At 38.5% G+C, this 24,453-nt stretch overlaps 1 protein-coding gene across 5 annotated transcripts in view; it reads right to left on the bottom strand.

Moving 5' to 3' along the window:
* Positions 1 to 17,077, bottom strand: part of BAZ1A (bromodomain adjacent to zinc finger domain 1A) — a 94,510-nt gene extending 77,433 nt beyond the window's left edge. For 3 of the 5 annotated variants that reach the window (XM_021695767.2, XM_044918430.1, XM_021695769.2), the window contains exons 1-3: positions 16,862 to 17,077; positions 16,209 to 16,379; positions 2,987 to 3,265 (exon numbers count right to left, since the gene is read on the bottom strand). In XM_021695767.2, coding sequence (XP_021551442.1) covers positions 2,987 to 3,265; positions 16,209 to 16,321 — 392 coding nt within the window. In that variant the 5' untranslated portion in view covers positions 16,322 to 16,379; positions 16,862 to 17,077. Of the gene's footprint in view, positions 1 to 2,986; positions 3,266 to 16,208; positions 16,458 to 16,861 lie in introns of those variants that run through there. The other 2 variants (XM_021695768.2, XM_021695766.1) reach the window with 2 other exon arrangements.
* Between the last annotated feature and the right edge of the window lie 7,376 nt (positions 17,078 to 24,453).

The following is a 24,453-nucleotide window of genomic DNA, read 5'->3' as shown; positions in this document are numbered from 1 at the left end:
ATGTGTTATTTGTTGTGTGATTCCCACCTTCTTTTTCCTGATTAAATTCTCCAATCCCAGGCCTGGGGGTGGGGGGAGTGGGGTGGGCAGGGAGTGGCGAAGACAAATTTATCATGTAAGCACTGAGTTCTAGGTCACCATATTCCCAACCCTTCACTGAACAATGATAATAAGGCTGTTAAAAAGAAGATAAAGTTAACTGAAACTTAGATGCCTTAAAACTGCTTGTGTAGCATTTTTTGGAAGACCACGTACAAAAGTGGGATGACTATCTTCAAAAACAAACAACTATGTCTTTCTTAGACAGTGAAATTGTTAACTATGGGGCTTCCTTTCAGATCTACAATAGAGAAACTGGATTCCCAGTTACAGTGGTCCGAGCAGTTACTGTAGTCCCACATTACTACTGATAGCTCTCAAAAAAACAAAAAAAATCCTGTCAAACTGCATGGCCCCACTATACACATTCAAATACTAACAAGGCATCTGTATCAAATGGCAATATTGTATAATACAGCTTAAAAAAATTCACATTCATTGTATCATTTCATCCTATATGGTAAACCTATAAGGCAGGGGTCCATTTAACAGATGAAAAAAGACTAAAGCTTAAAGAGTTTAAATTACTTGCTCAGAGCAAATAAATGGCAGAATCCGAAACTAAGGAGACAATGATACAGTGAAAGAAATGATTTTGTAAGTCAACTCTACTTGAATTTAAATCCTACCACTTACTACTTGTAAGACTGGAATGGGAGCTCCGTGACTTTGTTTTGTTCACTGCTATATCTCCAGTGTCTAGAACAGTGCAAGTCAAAAGCAGGAGATCAGTAATATATGATAAACATTACCAAAAAAATCATTTGACTTCTTTGGACCTCTATTTCCTCATCTGTAAATGGAAACAATGAGGTCGTATCTGCTGATATGATGTGATATAATATAATATAATATAATATAATATAATATAATATAATATAATATAATCTCCTAGTTCAGTGTTCTTTACATAAGACCACTGATTCTCTCACTTCTCCTGTAAGCTCTAAGGAAGTAGCAGAGAACAAATATCTATACAAGGCAGGCAAGCTGGGTGGTAATCAGGATTGGGAGGATAAAGAGCTCAACTGTTGGCTCAGTCAAGTAGTCTGGTGTTGTCTTTGCTATTCTGCCATACCAGTGACAAAGGATCTTCTAGAAGAATCTGTCAGCTGACTGCTTATTTCAAAACAGAAAGTCTTGGCAAGGAGGGAAGCACCTAATCTATATTTGTAAAATGCAACAAGGAAGAGGGGAGGAAAACCTAAAGGTAAATGAGACAGTAAGAAAAGAATACTGAGGTGAGAAGATCCAGAGTACCTATACTGACTAATTCAACTTAAGAATGGCCTCTATTCCATTTCTCTGTAATTTAGCATGCTCTTTCCAGTAAATCTAATTCTGGTGGATGAAGCAGTCTTTAGGACCACTGGTAGGTACTACCAGAGATCGAAACAAAAGGTATATGCTATTAATAAGTAGGAACAAAAATTAAAAGCAAAGGGAGATGGTACTGGAAATGGTACCATCCAGAAAGTGAAAAGACAACTCATAAATGGAAGCAAATATTTGCAAATGATATAAGGGATTGTATCCAAAAACACAAAGGACTCTTACAACTCAGTAATAAAAAAGATAAATAACCCAATTTAAAAATGGGCAAAAGACCAGGACAAACATTTCTCCAAAGAAGATATATAAATGATCAGTAAGCACATGAAAGGATGCTTAACAGAGTCATTAGGGAAATGTAAATGAAAATTACCAAAAGATACCATTCCACACCCACTAGGATGGCAAAATAAAAAAGATGGACAACAACAAATTGTCCATAGATATGTCTTGGTGAGGATGTGGAGAAACTGCAACTCTCATACATTGCTAGTGGGAATGTAAAATGATGCAGTTGCTCTGGAAGTTTGGAGGTTCTTCAAACGCTAAATATAGTGTATATGACTTAGCAATTCTACCTCTAGGTATATACCCAAGAGAACTGAAAACATATGTTCACACAAAAACTTGTACATGCATGCCTGTAACAGAATTATTTATAATAGCCAAAAAGTGGGAACAATCTAAACGTCTGTCACAGAATGTGACAGATCCATAAAGTAGAATTTATCAATAAAAATAAAATACTGATACACGCTACAATGTGGATAAACTTTGAAAACAATACAGTAAGTGAAAGAAATGAGACACAGGATACTACATATAATTCCAAGAGGCTATAAAAAGTTTTAGAGCAAATAAAGATTATGATGATAAATATCAGTGACTAGCCAATCACAAATACTTAAGACTTCAGGAAAGCTGTAATAATTTTTAACTTAATGCCATAGATAATGTCATTTAAAATTTTTGCATATGAAAAATTCATTTTTTTCTTGAAGAGCTGGGTAAGAGAGAACTCAGTGGAGAATATAAAACTCAGTCCTCATATTATCAGAGGAACTACTAAAACCCAGCAAGAAATACATGCATATTTAAACTATCAGGTAACATAATGAGGACAAAATTGTTATCTTTAAGGTTTTTTTTTAACTTGGAAATAAAGATGCAATTTCCATACAATGGAACTTACTATACAATAAACAAAAAAGAGAAGAAAGGTGGTTCATAAAGCAATGGACTGATCTTCAAGATATTTTAAATGAAAAAGGTATCAAGTATGTTACCTTTGGCATTAAAAGGGATGGGAGACTGTGTGTGTGCACGTGCACATATGTGTACAAATACCTATGTATATACATGTTTTTGGTGGTCTGTATGTGAGACATAAGCTTTGGGAAAATATACTAACATTAGGGCTATCTTTGGGGAGGGTAAGAGAGTAGTGGGAGGAGAGAGGAAGGGAAGCTTTCCTCAGTTTACCTTTTTGTGTACTTTGAATTTTAAGTAATGTGAATGTATGCGTAACGAAAGAAAAAATTAAAAAGTACTTTACCTTGCACCATTGTTCCTAATGACTTCCACGGTTTCTTCAACAAAATAGCGATCCTTGACATATGCAAAAATATCATCACAAATTTCATGTAAGCGTGAACGATGGGTAAGGTTGGTCAAGTATAAAACTGGAATGATTAGTGGTTCTGGAAAACTCTGAAGATTCTGTCTTGCTTTTTTTTCTGACTCAAGTGCTTCCTGATAGGTCAGTCCAGGTCTACCCGTCACAGCACAACTCCACACAAGACTGTTGCACAGAATGGTTCGTTCAAAAAAGTCACTGATTAAAAAACAAAAACAAAAATCCATTCATTACCTATCATTTCACAAATTTTACATTAAAAGCTGATAAAGGATTGTGTCCTCATTGCAAAATTTTGCATAGAATCATAGAACAAGGAAGGATTTACTAACTGGTCAACTTACACACTAATACAAACCTAAGAAAAAGTATATTTAAACTAGACATTTATATTTTGCAATTTTAAGGTACGTTCAGCTAAAATTGGACTTTAATTTCCATCACTTTTGAAATTGGGAGTGAAACTGAAAATAAACTCAACCTTTCTTTTTTCTTCTAATCTTCAAACTTTTTGTTCCAAAGCAGCCAAAACACTAAAATAAATAAATAAATAAAGTTCATACTTAAGTGCTTAAATTGTCCCTAGTGTTTTGATATAAGGGATTGTATCCAAAAACACAAAGAACTCTTACAACTCAGTAATAAAAAAGATAAATAACCCAATTTAAAAATGGGCAAAAGACCAGGACAAACATTTCCATCACTTTTGAAATTGGGAGTGACTAGGGACAATTTAAGCACTTAAGTATGAACTTTATTTATTTATTTTAAGATTTTATTTATTTATTTGACAGAGAGAGACACAGCGAGAGAGGGAACACAAGCAGGGGGAGTGGGAGGGGGAGAAGCAGGCTCCCTGCTGAGCAGGGAGCCCGACGTGGGGCTCGACGTGGGGCTCAATCGCAGGACCCTGGGATCATGACCTGAGCCGAAGGCAGACGCCGAACTACTGAGCCACCCAGGCGCCCTTTAAGTATGAACTTTAAAAAGCTCTAACATAATAGTGAAAAACTGGCAAATCTAAGCATCTAATGATGACAAAGGTTAGGTAAATTACTTCATATAATGAAAAATCATAGTCATTAAACAGTATGAGGAGAGTTCTTAAATAACATGCTCACAGGGAAAAAAAAAAAACTTTCCAGTTTGATTCCCTCCTATATTTTTGAAAGTAAAACCTTACCAAAACAATATATATAATATGGTCCCACTTGAAAGAAAGAGAAAGGCAGGAAAAGAAAGATAGCCTAAGAAGCATAAAAGATTTCTAGAATGTTATACAAAAATCAAGGCAATAGCTACAGAGTAGGGATGGGCCTGGGGGACCATTCTACTGAGTGCTTTTCTGCACTGTTGGAATTTCTTAATATGAGTATTTATTTCTTTTCAAAAATTCTATCCAGTCACTTCTAAAATGCAAGAGATCCATAATATGGAAAGATTTCTAAGGTACATTAAGTAGAAAAAACTCAAATCACTGAATAGCACAAACCCATGTTCATTAATTAGAATAACAAAAATGCGTACTTATACAAATACTATAAACAGATGTTCCCTATGGAGAAAGGGAAGGACTGCAAAGGAAGGAAGAGGAAAATTTGTTATTCTGAATATGTCTATATTGCTTGAATTTGTATAATGAGCATGTACTTGTATTATTTTTACAATCAACAAATTTTAGAAAATGTTAGACGTACACAAAAAGGGTAATGATGGTTGCCACTAAGTGGTAAAGATATGGGATAAGTGTCTTTCCTTCCTCTATACTTTGGTGTACTTTAACACAGTTTCATTTGTATATTTGTCTGTAGAACGAACAACAACAACAAAAATGAAATCTATGAAAATAAAGAGAAATTAATCATATCCTAACATAAATGAGATCTACAGAGGTAGATGCACATGCCAAGTTACATAAGCCTAATTCAGTACAAAGATCCTTTGAGTAGTACCTTTTAGTAGAGGAGATAATGGATGTATATCATTAAAATTAAAATTACAAAGTGATTAAAAGATAGGTAGATATCCTTTGGGAGTTGAGAGGAAGGAAAGGAGGAGAGACAGGCAAAAATGATCACGAAATACTAGAACAGCTTTTTGGAGGAAGTGGTGCTAAGAGTTAGGTAATAAAGGAAAAGTAGGGTTGTAGAAAGAAATACCAGAGAGAAAAAAGATGAATGTAATACGGTTCTCATAAACAAGAAAATCTATGTCAAATAGACAATTTATTAACTAAGAGATCGACAACAGAGATACCCAGTAAGTGGTTATCAATGGTGCAGAATAAAATGAAAGAATGGATGGATCTTGAAAGAGGTCTTAAGTTTTACTGCCTAAAACTGCAGTTCACTAGAAAGCTTTGTAAAAGTTTTAAGACTTTTTATTATTGGAACAAACATATCTGTAAGACTTAGGTTAACAAGCCAATATAGAACCAGCACATGATGTATGTGAGGTATATTTCTAATAGTTTAAACTATATTTAATACTGTTTAAGAAAAATATATTTCAAATTTACCTTAACTAGTCTCTAAACCAGTGCTAACAGAAATAAAATGCTAGCCACACATACAATTTTAAATTTTCTAGTAGCCGCATTAAAAAAATTTCGAAGAGGGCGCCTGGGTGGCTCAGTTGGTTAAGCGACTGCCTTCGGCTCAGGTCATGATCCTGGAGTCCCAGGATCGAGTTCCGCATTGGGCTCCCTGCTCAGCAGGGAGTCTGCTTCTCCCCCGACCCACCCCCCTCTCATGCTCTCTCTCTCTTTCTCTCTCAAATAAATAAAATCTTTAAAAAAAATAAATTTTAAAGAGAAACACTAATTTTACATATTAATTAATTACTTTTACATATTTTATTTAAATTTAACCCAGTATATCCCCAAATGCTTTATTTCAATATGTGATCAATTTTAAATTCTTTAACACATAAACATTTTAAATTTGGGGGGGTACTAAGTATTCAAATTCCAGTATGTATTTTACCCTTATTGCCCATCTTAATTTTGATTAGTCACATTTAGAGTTCTTAATAACCCCCGGGGGCCAAGTAATGGCTCCGGTGTTGGACAGCATGGCTCTAACCATAGTGATTTGGTATTTGATAGCCTAGGGTATTTCATGCCATGTCAGGGAGACAGACTTTATACTAAGCTGCAATAAACAGTATTTACATGTGTTCACATTGTTCAAAATACCAAAGAGCAACGCACAAGTGCCACAAACCTCCATTAAACATGTGTTACAAGGCAGAAAAACAGGATAGTCAGTAACCATTGTTGTACATGGCTCTTCTACACCCAGGTTTCCACCTCCTCTTGCAATGTGTTTGTACTGTTTGTTTCCCTTGTGTCTATCTACTCTGCAAAGTTGTTACATTATAGCCTTGCTATGTACAAAGATCTACCCTCAGGAGGAGGGAGACAAGGACATACTACCACGGCTATTTTAAAGCAAGCAAGCAAAAAAAAAAAAAAAAAAAAAAAACCAAAAAAACAAGCAAGCAAAAAGGCCCAAGGAATGTACTTCTCCTGATTCATTACCTCCTACCAGCATGGCACCATCTCTAACATTTTATACCTTCACTTTCTCACACTTCTGTAATTCTGCTCTTCATCCATTTGCCATACACATTCAAATATGTAGGATTTTGTTAACAATAGTGAACTCTAGGGGTTAGGTAACAGTGCCTCCTCAATTTCTATAAGAAAATAAGATCATGAAAATTTTACAAGAAGCACATTTTACTATTGTGAACAAAATTCTTAAAAAACAAAATACTGTTTTATATGAATATGTTTAGGCTAATATAGATTATGTGTCCGATTTACTACTATATTCCTTCAACTATCTTCTTTACCAGAGATGAGTATACTACTGGCCTGGAGGCCAAATCTAGCCTTCCCCCTGTTTTTGTAGTTTTATTGGAACACAACCACACCCATACCTTTAGGTATTGTTTATTATTGCTTTCTCACTACGTTCTATAGAGTTCAGTATGTACAGTAGACACCACTGCCTACAAAGTCTAAAATGTGATTTTATTTGGCCCTTTAAGAAAAGTTTGATGACTTCTGCTCTTTATCATTATTTCTTAAGAAAAAAATTGCTTCTGAGTTACCAGCTCGACTGCCAGCAAGAACACACCTTTAATTAACATAAAGTCAACCAACAGTCTGGGGAACAAACTAAGGATCAAAGGGCAACATACTGTTAACTTACAGGGTTATTTGGAAAACTAAAAATCTAGTAGAATAAGATTAAGAATGACATGACATACAGAATGGCTAAAATTAACAACACAGGAAACAACAGATGTTGGCAGGCATGTGGAGAAAGGGGAACCTTCTTGCACTGTTGGTGGGAATGCAAACTGGTGCAGCCACTCTGGGGAACAGTATGGAGGTTCCTCAAAAACTACCCCATGACCCAGCAATTGCACTACTAGGTATTTACCCAAGGGATACAAAAATATTGATTTGAAGGGATACATGACTGATGTTTATAGCAGCCTTATCAATAATAGCCAAATCATGGAAAGAACCCAAATGTCCATCAACTGATGAATGGATAAAGAAGATGTGGTATACACACATACGCACACACAAATGCATGCGTGTCTGCGCGCACACACACACACACACACTGGAATATTACTCAGCCATCAAAAGGAATGAAACCTTGCCATTTGCAACAACATGGATGGAACTATAGTATGCTAAGCAAAATAAGTCAGAGAAAGACAAATACCATGATTCCACTCATACGTGGAATTTAAGAAACAAAACAAATGAACATGGGGGAAAAAAGAGACAAGCAAACCATAAAACTCTTAACTATAGAGAACAAACTGAGAGGTTGCTGGAAGAGAGGCGGGCAGGAGGTTGGGTTATATGGGTGATGGGTATTAAGGAGGGCACTTGTGGGGGCGCCTGGGTGGCTCAGTCATTAAGCATCTGCCTTCAGCTCAGGTCATGATTCCAGGGTCCTGGGATGGAGCCCCACATTGGGCTCCCTGCTCGGCGGGAAGCCTGCTTCTCCCTCTCCCACCCCCCCTGCTTGTGTTCCTTCTCTCGCTGTGTCTCTGTCAAATAAATAAAATCTTTAAAAAAAAAAAAAAAAGGAGGGCACTTGTGCTGAGCACTGGGTGTTGTATCTAAGTGATGAATCACTAAACTCTGTAGAGCAGGAAATTAGTAGGAGATCTTGGGCATGGCTGACTTAACATGCCTTATGTTATTTAGAGAAAAATCAGCTAGATGAAAATTACATTTATTACATTTATTCATAAATGATCAGAAGGAAAGTTACATTAATTAAAAATATATTGTTTAATTTTAAAAACCATTAAAGACATATTACTTTGCACTTTACTTAGTGCTGCCTCAGACTTAGATAATGACATATAAGGCAGGCTCCTAAAATCTGCAGATGACACTAAGGTGGGGGATAGCAATAAAGATTTTTTAAATCTAGACACTAAAAAACCCTAAATGGAAATCAACAAAAGTAAAACATTATAGTAGCTTAACAAAAGTCCTAGCTTAACAATGAATGTAAAAAAGGCAAATTTTAAGGGAAATTGCAAATTCATACTTCTATGCCTTTCTATAGTTTCCTCAGCTTAAAAAGTATTCTTTAGAGCATTCTCTGGTTAGAATGCCCTTTTTCTCCATTCTGTATCTTTTTTTTTTTTAAAGATTTTTATTTATTTGACAGAGAGAGACAAAACGAGAGAGGGAACACAAGTAGGGGGAGTGGGAGAGGGAGAAGCAGGCTCCTTGCTGAGCAGGGAGCCTGATGAGGGGCTCAATCCCAGGACCCCAGGACCATGACCTGAGCTGAGGCAGATGCTTAACGACTGAGCCACCCAGGTGTCCCTCCATTCTGTGTCTTGATAGCTCCATCTTTCAGGACCCAACTCAGATGTTCTCTCCTTATTCCAGTGCATCCTCAACTCCCCAGCAGTTATCAGTTCCATTATCTATGGTCCCATTACACAGGCTCCATAGCACACATGGTTTATGCCACTGTGTTATACATTCATTCCTCACTAGAGGGACAAATTATCTCAGTATCTCCAGACTCTCCAAAGCGTATTGTCAAGAGTAATGAACAAACATACTCTTCATCGGCAGCCCACATTTATTTTTATGTGTATCTAAACACAGAAAGTACACATATGAATGTGAAGGAGAGGAAAGTGTCTGAATCTCAGTTTACCACTTGTAGAATGTGTCTTTGGGTAAATTACACAACCTCATTGAACCTGGTTCCCCTCTATAAAATGGGGATATCTTCCATGAATAGTTAATATGAAAATTAAATAAGATAATAATATTGTATGCCTAGCATATGTACACTCAATAAATTGCATCAATTCTAACTGTTCAGGTACCATATTTGCAAAGAGATCCTAGAAAAATATATAGAATAACCAGTGTGATAGAGGAACAATGTCAGAGGAACTCATGAAAGACTTGAGCATCTTTGAAGAAAAAGTTTGGCATTGCGAGGAAGGGTAGCCAAGAGGGATTAACTGCAGAGAGATTACCAATTAACTCCCAAAATCCAATCAGGATGACCCAAGCATAAAATCTTACCAGCTGCTCAGTGGTAGACCTTCTCCAAAGAGAGCTGAAGGTATGGAGGCTCCTTAGCAACATGACTGATACTTGTTTCTCACAAGAGATAGTTTATCTTACCACCTCTTTAATCTGGCTAGCCTTGAGATTGGCTTTGACCAACATAATACAGAAATGACATTGAGAGACTTCTGCTTTCACCCTCTTGGGACCCTGAGACCACCACCTAAAGCAGCCCATGTTAGTCTTCCGAGGATGAAAAACCACATGATTAAGAAAAGCCATCTCAGTATTAATATACCACATGGTACACTTTATTTTTTTAAAGATTTTATTTATTTATTTATTTGACAGAGTGAGAGACAGTGAGAGAGGAAACACAAGCAGGGGGAGTGGAAGAGGGAGAAGCAGGCTTCCCGCGGAGCAGGGAGCCCAATGCGGGGCTCGATCCCAGGACCCTGGGATCACGACTCGAGCCGAAGGCAGACGCTTAACGACTGAGCTACCCAGGCGCCCCTCACATTGTACACTTTAAATATCTTACAAATCTATTGTTATATTGTACTTCAATAAAGCTAGAAAAAAAAAGGTAACACATACACATGAAAGAAAGAAAAGCCATCCCAGCTGAGGTCCCTGCCATATGACTGAGGCTAGCTCTTACTCTAACCAGCCTCAGCCTAGCCTCTAGCTGACTATAGCTAAGTGAGTGAGCACACAGGCCAGGAGAAACCACAGTGGCAATCCGCAGAATACTGAGCAAATAAAATGGATGATTATTTTGAACCACTAAGTTTTAGGATGGCTCGTTACACAATAACTGTTAAGACATAATCTGTCTGAAGAAAAAGTGTATTAACATAAAACATGGTAGCCTAAGTGGATAAAAAGTAAAGGAAAGGCATTTAGGAATCTCTGCTACACCATCTAAGAAAAAAAAGACTCATAGACCCAAATATCAGGATCATGTAGCAGACTTATTCCTAAAGAGGAGCTGAAAACCTAATTTGAAGACACTAGCTATGAAGATTCTCCGATTTTCCTTAAAAATTCCATGCTCACCAAATGGCCTTCAGATAATAATTAGATTTCACACATACCTAATTATCAGTATGAGAACTGGTCTGTATGAAAGACATTTTCCCCCACTGTAAACCAATGGCATTCTAGTTTGTGTATTTAATATCTAGAGCTTAATCATTGGGGACATAGTAAAGAAATCAAATGTCTGGGCAGACAACAGAGTGGTGCCTACCCAAAGATCTAGGAAGTGAGCTTGAATTCGAAGCAGTGCCTTATGTTCTTGGTGCATGTTTCTGCCAAGCTTCAACATATATTAGGAAAAATTCTCCATAATATGTACCATGTGGGGGGCGCCTGGGTGGCTCAGTTGGTTAAGCGACTGCCTTCGGCTCAGGTCATGATCCTGGAGTCCCGGGATCGAGTCCCGCATCGGGCTCCCTGCTCAGCAGGGAGTCTGCTTCTCCCTCTAACCCTCCTCCTTCTCACTCTCTCTGTCTCAAATAAATAAATAAAATCTTTAAAAAAAAAAAAATATGTACCATGTGGGTAGTAAATAAGAACATAAACTCTATAGTCTTAGGTATGTGAGTGAAAAGTCCAGTGTCACCAACTGCTAGATAGGTGGTTTTCAACACTGATCTCAGACTTACTCTCTTTACCCCAAATCCAGTTTCCTTATCTGTAAAAGAGGGCTACTGAAAGGCCTGAATTAACAAATGAGGAGCTGATGAACTATGAAAATAAGATTAAACACCTTTCACTAGAAAGCCTGGTTGAAACATAAGCCGGCCTATAAGTAATGAAGAGCTTCCTACATTTTGTATGAAAAGTATAACTTACTCGAAGATGGTAAAAACATTCCAATTCCAAGGGTCTAAATGGCTAAAAAAAATAAGTTATTTTATTTAGGAAATGAAGTCATTCAGTAATATAACAAACCACCTTCCTTATCCCCCCACTCTAGAATTCCTAGTATTCAGACCTGACTGCTCCATTTTTTAACAATCCACAGTCCTAAATAAATAAATAAATAAAAACCTGTCAGCTAACCAAATTACAGAATAAATTTTTATCTTATCTAAGAGATTAAAGCACATGCTTTATTCTGCTCTCTTTGCCTATGAGTTTAGTTTTTTGTGGGTTTTTTTGTGTGTGTGTGGTTTTGGAGGTGGAGGGGGAATAAAATCTTTTTTAAAGTACAGCTGACAGGGGCGCCTGGGTGGCTCAGTTGGTTAAGCAACTGCCTTCGGCTCAGGTCATGATCCTGGAGTCCCTGGATCGAGTCCCGCATCGAGTCCCGCATCGAGTCCCGCATCGGGCTCCCTGCTCGGCGGGGAGTCTGCTTCTCCCTCTGACCCTCCCCCCTCTCATGTGCTCTCTCTCTCTCATTCTTGCTCTCTCAAATAAATAAATAAATAAAATCTAAAAAAAAAAATAAAGTACAGCTGACATACAATGTTAAGTTAGTTTCAGGTGTACAACTTAGTGATTTGACAAGCTTAAACATTATGCTATATTCACTACAAGTGTAGCTACCATCTGTCCCGTAACACTGGTATTACAACATCATTGACTATAGAATTGAGGGGTTTTTTTTGTGAGCTTAGTATTTTTTTTAACATTTTTTTTCCCTCTAGATTCCACATATAAGAGAGATCATTGGTATTTTTCCTTTCTGTCTGACTTACTTCATTTAGCATAATGACCTCAAGGTCAATCCATTTTGTCTCAAATGGCAAGATTTCATTTTTTTTTTTTTATGGCTGAGTAATATTCCTTTGTATATACACCACAATTTCTTTATCCATTCATCCACTGATAAACACTTAGGGTGTTTCCATATCTTGGCTATTGTACGTAATGCTGCAATGAACATGGGAGTGCATATATAATTTCAAATTAGTGGTTTTTAAAATTTGGATAAACACCCAGAAACAGTTGTTGGGTCATTTGGTAGTTCTATTTTTTTAAGTTCTTGAGGCACTTTCATACTGTCTTCCAGAGTGGCAGCACCAATTTATGTTTCCACCAACAGTGCAGAAGAGTTCACTTTTCTCCACATCCTAGGCAGCAACTCTTACGCTAGTCTTTTTGATAACAGCCATTCTAACACGTGTGGGGTGGGATCTCACTGGGGTTCTGATTTGCATTTCCCTGATGATTAAGGATGTATAGCATCTTCTCATGTTCCTGTTAGCCATCTATATGTCTCCTTTAGAAAAATAGCTATTCAGATCTTCTGCCCATGTTTTAGTCAGTTTTTTTTTTTTTTGCTATTGAGTTGTATGAGTTCTTTATAATTTGAATATTAGCCCCAATTGGATATATAATGTGCAAATATTTTCTCCCAAGTCAGTAGGTCACCTTTTTATTTTGATGTTTTCCTTTTCTCTGCAGAAGCTTTTGAGTTTCATATGGTCCCACTTGTTTATATTTGCTCTTGTTGCTTTTGCTTTCAGTGTTAGATTTAAAAAATCATTGCCAAGAACTATGTCAAGGAGCTTACCGCTTAGAAGTTTTATGGTTTCAGGACTTACGTTAAAGTCTTTAATTCATTTTGAGTTTATTTTTGTATATAACACAAAAACAGTGGTCCAGTTTATTCTTTTATGCTTTAGCTTACGCATTTGCCTACAGCTAATGTGCTATTTTTAACGAGTCTTCTTTACTTATGGAAAGCAGGTCGAACAAGAGTTAGCAATTAGTTAAAGAGCATGTAGTTCAAACAAACAGAAAAAGGAGTTTGTACTGTATAATCGCTAAGGATCCATCCTGGTCACGGTCCCTTTCTCAAAAAATTCAGTGTCTAGGAAAAGGGAAAATTTGAGGCAACAAATGTATTGATTGCATTACCATGCAATAATTGCCATCTTACACTAGACAAAATGGAGAGATGATCATTTCTACCCAGAACAAAGGAGACAGTGTTAGGCTATTATATCACATAGATAAAGACAGAAAACTATTTAACAATTAAAAGGTCACTGGCAACTTCTAAGATCCAGAGTCAAAGGGAAAAGTTACTTTGCATTGTGTTGCAAAGGGAACAAGGCAGGGAGCTGTAGAAAATCTCTTTGAGATTGATTAAGGTTGAAAAGGTTATATTGGAGAAATCAAAACCTGAGCAAATAGATGAGCATAGTGGTCTTCACACCCCTACAAAAGACAAATATTCATATAATGCACTTAAAGGGTAATCTTCAAACAAATTCACATAAACCAATTGGTGATTTAATGAATGAGTGAAAACAGAGGTTTCCTTCTCCAGACTTGTGCCAAGGGTCAGATTACCATAATACTAAGGATCACCATATACCATACACAATTTTGAAAAGATCTCTCTGTAATCATCTAAGAGAGAGAAAGTAATTCAAAATTTAACATAATTAAATGTCAGTCTTCTTCCATTTTTGCCAATTCAAAGTCACAAAAATTAATACCTAAGAACACTAGTAGCTCTGCTTTGTTCAGGGTAAATGATTAAATATCTTTGCTCCCAAACCAACTGCCTTTCCAGAACTGCTTGTGAATTCCAAAAACCCACATACTTCATCACAGAGAAAACAACAAAAACCAAAAAACCAACTATTTAAAAAAATTCGTTAGTGTTATAAGACTACAAAGGACACAGTTCCTTAATATTAGTGGAAAGTAGTAGGTTTGGAATACCAAAAATCTCTTCCTTTATTTTGGCATTTCAGATTTTTCAGATTTCTCCACATCCTAGTGGAGATTATAGTAAATCATCAGGAACCAAAGTATACAAAAAGTTTAATTCAAAAAGGATACAGCCCATATTCATGTTCCCTTCTAAGGTGAGAAAAGTCTCTTAAAAAGATTGCTTATTTCGAAGGGGAAAAGTTTGAAACTTAAGCCTGTTTTCTATTTTGTTGGCATTCTTAAATATAAATTGGGAATTATTACCGAGGATTTTAATTTAAACTTAAAAAAAGACATCATCCTTGTCAAGTTACCTAATCCAAATTCACTTTAGTTACAAGAGTGAACTCTATTTAACAAAACAAGTCTGTACAGGAGCAGAGTTAAGATGTGCACTCCTATTTAAAAGTACAGTCTGCTGAAAAACTCCAGATAAAACAAGTTTATGTGTAACTCTTCTGTGGAGCTGAAGAAAAAGCAGCCTTACTTTAAAAGCTCAAAGGAACTGACTTTTCTAACCTCACTGCTCATTTCTCGGACAGGTGCATCCTTTGCCTAAAGTGCTCCCTCGATCAAGCCCCCTCTCAGAAAAGGTGTCTCCTACACACAATTTATTTCGTTGCTATAACATTTGGTTTCTAAGCCAGAAAGGGATTCCTTCTGAGCGGAGAGGATAAAGCACAAGAAAAAGGGAGGATCAGGCTGTTTCATTGATCGACCAATTCAGGTTCTCACTTGGAGATCCTGTTTAAACACACATCTCTAAAACACCCCAGTGTTTGGTGTCACAGGACAAGGGGATCTCTTGGGATAAACCAGACGAGGTACTGAAGATTTAGTAGTTGAAACTACACAGGCAGCAGCTCCGGATTCTTATCAAAACAATAGCGAGTGGCACATGTCAGGCAGCCCACATGCGCAGGGGGATAAAAAGAGGAGACTGGCTGAGGCTGGAGTTGAACTTGTCTTAACCCCCTCCCCCTTCAAACACCGCCGCCCTTGGGGCTACGCGAAAGTGATAACTAAGGGCGCCCAGCGCCCCGCTCTCTCCCCCTTCTCTCCACCCCGCCCCCCCACACCCCCGCCCGAACCCGACTTCTTCCTCACCAAGGTCTCCCGGAGGCGGAGACGCTGAGTTCTCCGGGGCCGGGAGTTAGTCACCAAGAAGAGGTGGTGACAGAGCACTCAGCTCGCGTCGCACACTCCGAGGCCTAGCCGCACCGGACGGAGAGGCCGCCAGTGGAGGCTCTCGTGTCGCGGGCCCCACTGCCCCTGGCCCGCCAGGGAGCCCCCTCCTTCCCCGAGTCTCAACTCCGCTCCCTCCCTTCCTCCCTCCCTCCCCTCCCCTCCCTTAGGCAGCTCCAACGTCAGGCTCCACTGTCGGCCGAGGAGACGAGCCCAGCCCGGCCGTTTCCTGCCCCCGGGGGCGGGGATTCCCTCTCCCGGCCGGGGGACCGGGGCCCCGTGCCGCTGACCCGAGCGGGGATCCCCTCGGCCGCCGGGCGGGGATCCCGGAACTGGCCCCGGAGTGCGCGTGTGGCCGAGGCGGGGAGGGGCGAGGCGGGGAGTTTCCGCTGTTTGGCGGCCGGCCGGCAGCCGCGGCTAGAAGCGGTCCCCACGGCCAGCCGAGGACCCCAGCTTCCTCGGCCCCGGCCCGCACTCCCCACGCGCGCCACGGCCGGTCGCGCCGCCCGGGGACCCCGCGCAATCACCGGGTCGGGCTCGGGGGACAGAGAAACGCGGGCCCGCGGCCAGCCGTCACTTTCAAGTCGCCCCGCCAGAAGCCCAAGGCGAGGAAAAGGAGAGAGACAAAAGGACGCTGGGGAGGGAGTCCCCACACTCCCTCGCACCCCCCGCGCCCGGCCCGGCCCTTACTCGTAGTGGCGGAAGATCTCGTTGGTGACTTTACAGTAGAAAACTTCCTCGTCCGGCCGCAGGTCCGCGGGCGGCTTCTGTCTCACGAACGGCTTTCGGTGTAGCAGCGGCATCTCCTGTCCGCCCGCGGGCTCACCCGGACCCTTGGCCGCCCGCGTCGGCCCCGCTTCCCTATCAAAATTGGAGGGAAAGGAAAGCCGGTAAGGTGGGGAGCGCTCGGCGGCGGCGTGGGCCAGTCCGCGCGCCGGGGGAAGCTCGACTGCCTTTTGTGTGACTGACGCGCCCACGGCTGCCACCGGAGCCGAGGTCGCTCCTGCCGCTACTGGGGTGTTGAGCGAGCCGAGCCGCCGCCTCTGCCCTCCCAGCGCGCCCCACCTCCGCACGCCCGGCGGCCGGCTCACAATGGGGCCGCACGCCCCGCCGCGGGCGGGCGGTGCGGGAACCGCGGCGGCCCCCTCCCCCAGCGCCGGCTCCCAGCCCGCCGCCGCCGCCGCCTCGGGCTCGCAACGTGCTTGGCGCGCAGCCGGCCGGCCAGACGCCGCGAGGAGCTCGCTGCGGGCGGACCCCGGCGCCGCTCCGCTTTGTTCCCCAGCTCGCTTACACTTCCCTGCCGGCGCCGGCCGGCTCCCGAGCGACCACACGGAGCCCCTCACCTGCGAGCACGCCGACTGCCACTTCTCCACCTTTTCAACTACAAAGGCAGCGAGGGGAGTCTCTGCCCTCCCGGGGGGTCGCTTCTCGCCGGCCCCGCCGCGCCGCCCGCCGCCGCTTCTCCCGCTGCCACGGCCTGGCTCCGCGCGGGGGATCGCGTCCCACCGCCACTTCCCCGCCTCTCGGAGCTCCTGGGAAGTTTCTGATCTACTTTCGGCTCAGAAGGAGGAAGAGCTGTTGGGAGGAGCTTTTCACTTCTCGCTTCTACCTTTTTATTGGCTACTCGATGACTTTTACAGCCTGTCACTGATACAGGAAGAGACGGCGGAGAGCCTGGGAGAGCTACATTATTAATTAATGGAGCAACCCCTTGTGTAGAATCAGAAGCATCCTCCATGTTTGAGATTATCAGCCAAGAGATCTAGGGAAGGCGCTGGGGTTTCATAAACACATGGCTAACAAAGTAAAGCCTTCATCTTCAAGTCTGGCACCATCGCTTGGTTTCACGGTGGGAAAAGGATTCCAATTAAGATTTAACTTTTATTTTAAAGATGGGAAGAGAAACGAGGAATAAAAAATAGAAAGTATTTTGATATTTAACTCCAAATTAGAATTTTCATGTCTAAAAAAATATTTTGCTTGTGTAAACATCCTCCTTGAAAAGAAAATACCTTTCTTGACAGCAGTTCTCGTTAACATTTAAAGAGGGCAACTCAGTCAAAGATTAGAAGAGGAAAAGACCAAAAAAGTATGTTAGAAAATGTCATCATGCCTGTAGGACCCCCACATATTTAAAACTGAAAAAACACACCTTTAAAAAGTAATATTTGTAATACGCCACTGAAAATGTTTTGCAAAGTATCAATATTCAATTCAATCATACAGAATTTTAAGGGTTATGGATTTACTACTGAATTTCCCCTAAAGCAACTTTCCCATATCCACAATTTCCATTTGTGAAACTAATTTTAATGCACATAGTACATGTGACTTTTGAATTAAAAGGAATTTTTGAAACTACAAATAATTTCAAATGTTTGCCAGCTTTGTTTTAAATTGTCTTTTTTGCTACTGCCCTTGACATTTGCTTATTTGTGGATTAACATGTAAGAATGAATCTATTAGAATGATAGGTTTGAAGAACAGTCATTCAACGAAGGACATAAGTACCAATACTGAAATGATCACAGTTATAGAAACAATGTGGGATCATCTTTATATCTTCAAATTAAGTACATGTGTACATTGGAGCAGAAAATGTAAGGAATCTATTCAAATTGCAAGAGTTATAATTTTTTAACTTCTTTCAAGACACTTTTATGGCAGCTAGCAAAATAAAATTTTGTGGAAGACACAATATACTTTGAGTGTTTTAAAAATCATTAATAAAATTAATGCACCTTACTGTATGGATATAGAAGTCACAGAAGCTTGGAAATGTTCTCAGTACTAACTATTCTTTAGTCTGGATAAACTCTTCAAAAAATTATGCACTCATTTAAACTGGTCTTGTACTTGAGTGACAATTTAGAATTCCCTAAAGTATTTAATTTTCCAGGTGAAAAATTTAGAACCCATAAAGGTAATCTCAAAAGAGGATCATGGAGGATGGATAAATTTATAAGTGCTAATGAGGCATCACTCTCACAATTCAAAACCCCAACTTAACTGTTAAGCTAAAAACAGAGGAAATTTTCTCTGAATATATAATATTTGTATTTCTTAAAGCTCACTATTTTTTTTAAGTTTTTATTTAAATTCCAGTTAACATACAGTGTAATATTATTCATGAGAGACAGAGGGAGAAGCAGGCTCCCCGCGGAGCCCGATGAGGGACTCGATCCCAGGACCCTGGGATCATGACCTGAGCCGAAGGCAGACGCTTAACCGACTGAGCCACCCAGGCGTCCCTCATACAGTGTAATATTAGTTTCAGGTGTACAATATTATGATTCAACACTTCCATACCTCACCCGGAGTCTTAGAGCTCACTATTTGATAAGGTGTTAAAATTTTGTTAAAATCATGATCAAAAATGTTGATTTTATTTTTATTAAACACAAATTTTTAAACAATTGGATTCTTTTTAGTACTAATTTAAAATTGAAATTTTATTCTACTTGATCATAATACTATTTCCCTACTACCATATGCAGATTTCAATACTGTCATACCATCATAACTCAATTCTCTGAGTTACATACATAGGATTTATTTTAATGATTTGTGATATTTAATAATGTTATATAGTTGTTCATTGTTAATTCACAATAATGTAAGTTTAGTAAATTTTAATTAACATATTAGTTTAGTTTTGGTGTATTTATACTGCTTGATCAAATTGATAGCCTTTCTAAGTTACCTCAAAATAATACTTCTTTTAAAGTTATCCTACACATTTATCACTGAAAGCTTACCTACTGTATTTATTTCATATTTTGGTATCATGATTACTTCTTTATTACTACTTCTAAGCTTTTGAGAATGAAAAGCTCATTGCTATTTCAGGAGGTAGTTAAGGATACTGTCATGAAATAAGACTTTGTGTAAGAAAAAATGGGAAATATTGTAAACTGAAAATTAAAGTATCACATAAAAAAGAAAACAATGAAATTAAAATCATTTAATTTTTTAACAATTTAACTTACTTAAACATATATCAGGCTTTTCTTATGTGCTAAGACACTACTAGCTCCTGGGATACACTATAAATGTATCCTGGCCTTAAAAATTGTATAATCTGGGGCACCTGGATGGCTCAGTCGGTTAGCCGTCAGACTCTTAGTTTCGGCTCAGGTTATGATCTCCAGATTGTGGGACTGAGCCTGCATCGGGGCTCCGGGCTCAGCATGGAGTCTGCTTGGGATTCTCTACTTCTCCCTCTCCCTTTGTCCCTTCCGCTGCTCATGCTCTCTCACTCTCCCTCAAATAAATCAAATAAAATATTTTTTTAAAATGTACATCTTACAGGAAAGACAACAAAAACAAGAATTGTGTGAGTACTAATGATCATGAATAATAGAATGCAAAAAGAGAAGTAGAAAAGATTAGAAGAAAATATAGAAGGAGGACCCAGGATCTGTCTCAAATGAAGTCATCCACGGGGCATGATTTGAAAGACAACAGAAAGCTCGTGTTCCAGCATTTCCTCACAGCTCCCAGGATGCAGCCCCCCCCCACCCTCCCTCAGTCATCCCTTTGGGTGAAGACACCAGTTGCCCCTGCTTAAATGTAAAATGTAAATATGCAAGTTAGGCAGGACATATATTAGCCTAATATCAAGATATAGTTTAATATTTGAGAAAGCATACTGCCTTATGTATGTAAAAACAAGACAAATCTATGAAATACGTATTTTAAAAGCTTGAGCTAGAATACTTTTCCTGTCATCTATTGACTGATTAAGAAAGGCTTTATTTAGGTGGCTTGGTGACACAGTAATTAGTTAGAGCTGAAAGAATTGTTTGGGAACTCTTAATTCTCTCATTTTGCAGCTGAGGAAACTCAAGCTCAGGAAATAAAATCTAGGCATCTTGACTCTGTCCAGTCTGTTTAGACCACACTGCTTTTCCCCTTGAATTTGATAATATCTAATTTTCTTGTATACCCATCTCACACTGAATCTATAAGTGAGCTAAAATACCATTCCAAATCCTTCCCAAACTGCTAAAATGTGTAAGGGGATAAAGCTGTATTACTCATGATCAGAGATAATCATTTATTTTTGAGAATTATCCAGGAATTTATCTTTGAGAATGGGGATAATGAGAATCCTAACTTTGAAGAGCTGACGAGTCCTATCTCCCTGTTTCAGTTAACACATCTAACAAATATAAACACTTTATATCCCTTACCTCTAAGGAGCAGTTATTAAAGTACTTAAGTATAGCTGCCCTGAGCTCTTCTGAGAAAGAGGTCTTAGAAGTATATACAAGGGATATTTTCAACTTTGTAACTCTTTTCCTCAATACCTGTATCTGACATCAGTCTCAACTCTTTATGTTCTCTTAATGTCTTCCTCACTAATTCATGGCATTTGACTTATAAAAAATTTCTATGTGAAGCAATGAACATGTTTTCCTTAATATCTGAAACCACTGGCCTCGTGTTAGGATAATGGTTCTATACCTTAGCTGCCCATTGAAATCACCAGAGGGGTTTTTGAAAAACACTGATGCCTGAGCCATACATCAGGCCAGTTAAAACAATATCTGGGGTAGGGACCCAGGCATTGGGAGTTGAAAAATCTACTCAGGTGATTCTAATATCCTGCCAAAGTTGAGAACTATGCTTAGAGGCAATTGGATGCTAACATGGTAATGTTGGCAAATTTGGGATGCATTTTTTTTTTTATTCAACCCTTTGTGATTAAAGTCATGAATTATGGGATGGTAATAGCAGTAATACCAGTTGAAAGAGTAGTCTATGGCCATCATCATTATCACAATAGTTTACATTTAATGAATGATTATAGCTTGTGAAGCATTGTGCTACCTAAGGGCTTTAAATGAATCATCTCGTGATTCTCACAAAAAACTAAGTATTATTTATCATTTCCATTTTACAGATGAAGCTGTTGAGGCTCAGAGAGGTTAATTAAGTAGCATACTCAATATCATACAGCCCAGAAGCAGAAAAACCCAAATTATCAACTCCAAAGTCCACGCTCCTTACTACTATTCTATATTTCATGGGACTGATTTGGTAATCTAGCTCAGATATAAATTGAAACAGGGAACTTGATCTTATGCACTAGACAATTTAGAACTTGTAATGATTAAGAATGTATGTTAATCATAAAAGTACTAGAGGAAAAGAAAAGTACTAGAGGAGTCCATGGAGAATTCTAAAAATTGTCTCAGAGTAGGGAAAGCCTAAGTATAACACAAAGCCCATCTATAAAAATAATTCTATAAAATAAAAATTAAAAATTTTTGCATGACAAAAGCTACCACAAAGTTGAAGACAATTATCAAACTGGGAAAAAATTACATATTTGCAACTCACTGGCAAAGGGCTAATTTCCCTAATACATAAATAATTTCCTATTGCCTTATTGTATAACAACCCAAGAGAAACAGAAAAGGAAATACAAATGGCTTTAAAATATATAAAAATATTCTTAACCTCACTCATCATAAGAGAAATGCAAATTAAAACTACACTGAGATGACATTTTTCATCCTTCGGATTTGCAAAGATCACCATCATTTGTTGGTAAGTCTATGGGGAAACTGGCACAACCTCTATGAAGGGCAAGTTGACAATATTTATTCAAAATTACAAATACATCTCTAGGAATGTATTACATTACAAGTAAATACTTGTAAGTACCTTACAAGTTCCATCTCTAGGAAGATATCCACAAATATATTTGAATATAAGACTATTTTGCTTTGTTAGGAATAGACTAATATTAAAATTAAATTAAATATTTTAAAATTAGTGGAAATACCCATAATTAAGTAAATGATGTGTCCATACAATGGGATAGCATGCAGATGTAAGAAAGAATGAGGAAGTTGAAAAGAAAAGAAAAATATGTATGGGGAGTTTAATATGTATATGCATTTTCTTGATACATAAGATGCATCTGGAAGGATATATAGAAAAATAACACACTGGTTCCCTCTGGGAGAAGATTTGCCAGGGGACAGGAATAGAAGAGAGACTTCTCACAGTAGAAATATGAATAAAAATGTGTAAGATACAGAGATTAGATGGTCAGGAGGCAGGTTGGGACAGAGAGCTGATGTAATATAATAAAGTCTCACTCACAACTGGAAATAAGTTTAGAACTGCAAATAAAAAGTACAAATGTCTATGTTAAATATTTTACAGGGCCTAGCATAGTGCCTTTCCCATGACAGGAGTTCAACACACTTTTGTTGGATGAATAATGGTTAGATGGATATATAAAACACAAATTTAATTAGATTACAGTGAAAGAAATAGAGTTGAATGGATGGCTGCTTTCATCTTATTGTGGAGATAGAATTTAGATTATATGTTACCAAAAAAAGTCTCTCTAGAATGTTTATGTTAATAATCAGTTATATACCAATTTACAGATCAAATCATACTATGTTCAGTCAAATAGCTTATTAGTGTTTTTAAAAAGACATAGAAAGAACAAGTAGAAGGTTTTAAAGTGTGAAATAGAGGGTTCTTTTTCTTATTTTTACCAACTGCAAAACTAATTTTTAAGTTTTAGTTTCTCTGTAAACTAAAACTAGCTATCTGTAAACTAGCCATCAGATAAAAGTTGCACTAATATTTATCATCTCATTTACTGACTAATTTCTGTTAATACTGGAGTATAAAATACTGGAATATATTTTGTTTCTCTTTTACTTTTCCTTTATTGCTCAGGCTATAACCTACTCTCAGATATCATTTTAAGTATTGCCATACAATTTTAAAAATCTTTTTAAAAATCTTTTAAAAAATATATACTACAATGCCTGGAACACAGCAGGCCCTCAAAATATAATAGTATAATAGTAATAGTGTATAATAGCATATAATAGTATAGAAAAGTATTATGATCTTTCACTTTTGTAATACTATTTCTTATAATATTTAAGTAATATTTATAATAGTCAATTTGTAATGTTTATAATTAGGACCATATCTTTTTTTAACCAATTATCTTATGTGATGGAAGCATGGTATTAGTATTATAAATACTGCAAGTTTGATACCAATTAACTAACCCCATATTTTATGTATCTATAGACTACCTGGCAATTATGGATGAAGAAAGAGGATTAAGACTTAAAATTCAGACACCAGTTTTGAACAGATCGCTAAATTCTAATCTAAGAATTCCTGCTGAAGCATGTTCTAATGCTACAGTGCCTATAAGCGAACATATTTAGGGTTTTCTCCCTTTTATTTCAGTTGCCATCATTATACCTCGGACCCAAGAGACAGGTTACTACCTTATTTTCTCTAGTCTAAATGTTTAGGTCAAAACACCCATCTCTTATTTCCTTAACTGAAATTTCACTCTAAGCTACAAGCAAACTGTATCTCAATAACTTCTTAGCATCTAGACACTACATACCTGACATCTAGAAACCAGTTTATCTACCAGAGCAAGCATTTTGCCTATTTCAAGAATAAAATACAAATACTAAACATCTTTCTTTTTCCCATTTCAAATTTCCCTCTTAAAAGAAAGACCTCACTCTCAGTTCCAGTGTTGTAGGCAGAATAATAGCCCCCAAAGAAGCCCACAGCCTATTCCTTGGAAACTGTGAATGTGTTATCTTACAAGGCAAAAGAAATTCGAAGATGTGATTAAGGTTAAGGACCTTGATGGGGAGGTATTCCTGGATTATCTAGGTGGGCCCAATCAAATCACTTGAGTCCTTAAAAGTGAAGTTTTCGTGAGTGTGGTCAGAGACAGATGACGTAAGTGAAGAAAGGCGAGAGAGATGTTGCTGGTTTGGAATAGAAAAAAAGAGGCCACAAACCAAGGAACTCTGTAGTCTCTAGAAGCTGGAAGAGAGAGGGGAAGATTCTCCCCTAGAGGCTTCCAGAAAGGAACCTAGACTACCAACACCTGTTTTTGCCCAGTGAGACCTGT

The sequence above is a fragment of the Neomonachus schauinslandi genome, chromosome 9, assembly GCF_002201575.2.
Source record: "Neomonachus schauinslandi chromosome 9, ASM220157v2, whole genome shotgun sequence".
Taxonomy (NCBI): Eukaryota; Metazoa; Chordata; class Mammalia; order Carnivora; family Phocidae; genus Neomonachus; species Neomonachus schauinslandi.
This window is presented reverse-complemented; position numbering and strand designations above follow the sequence as displayed.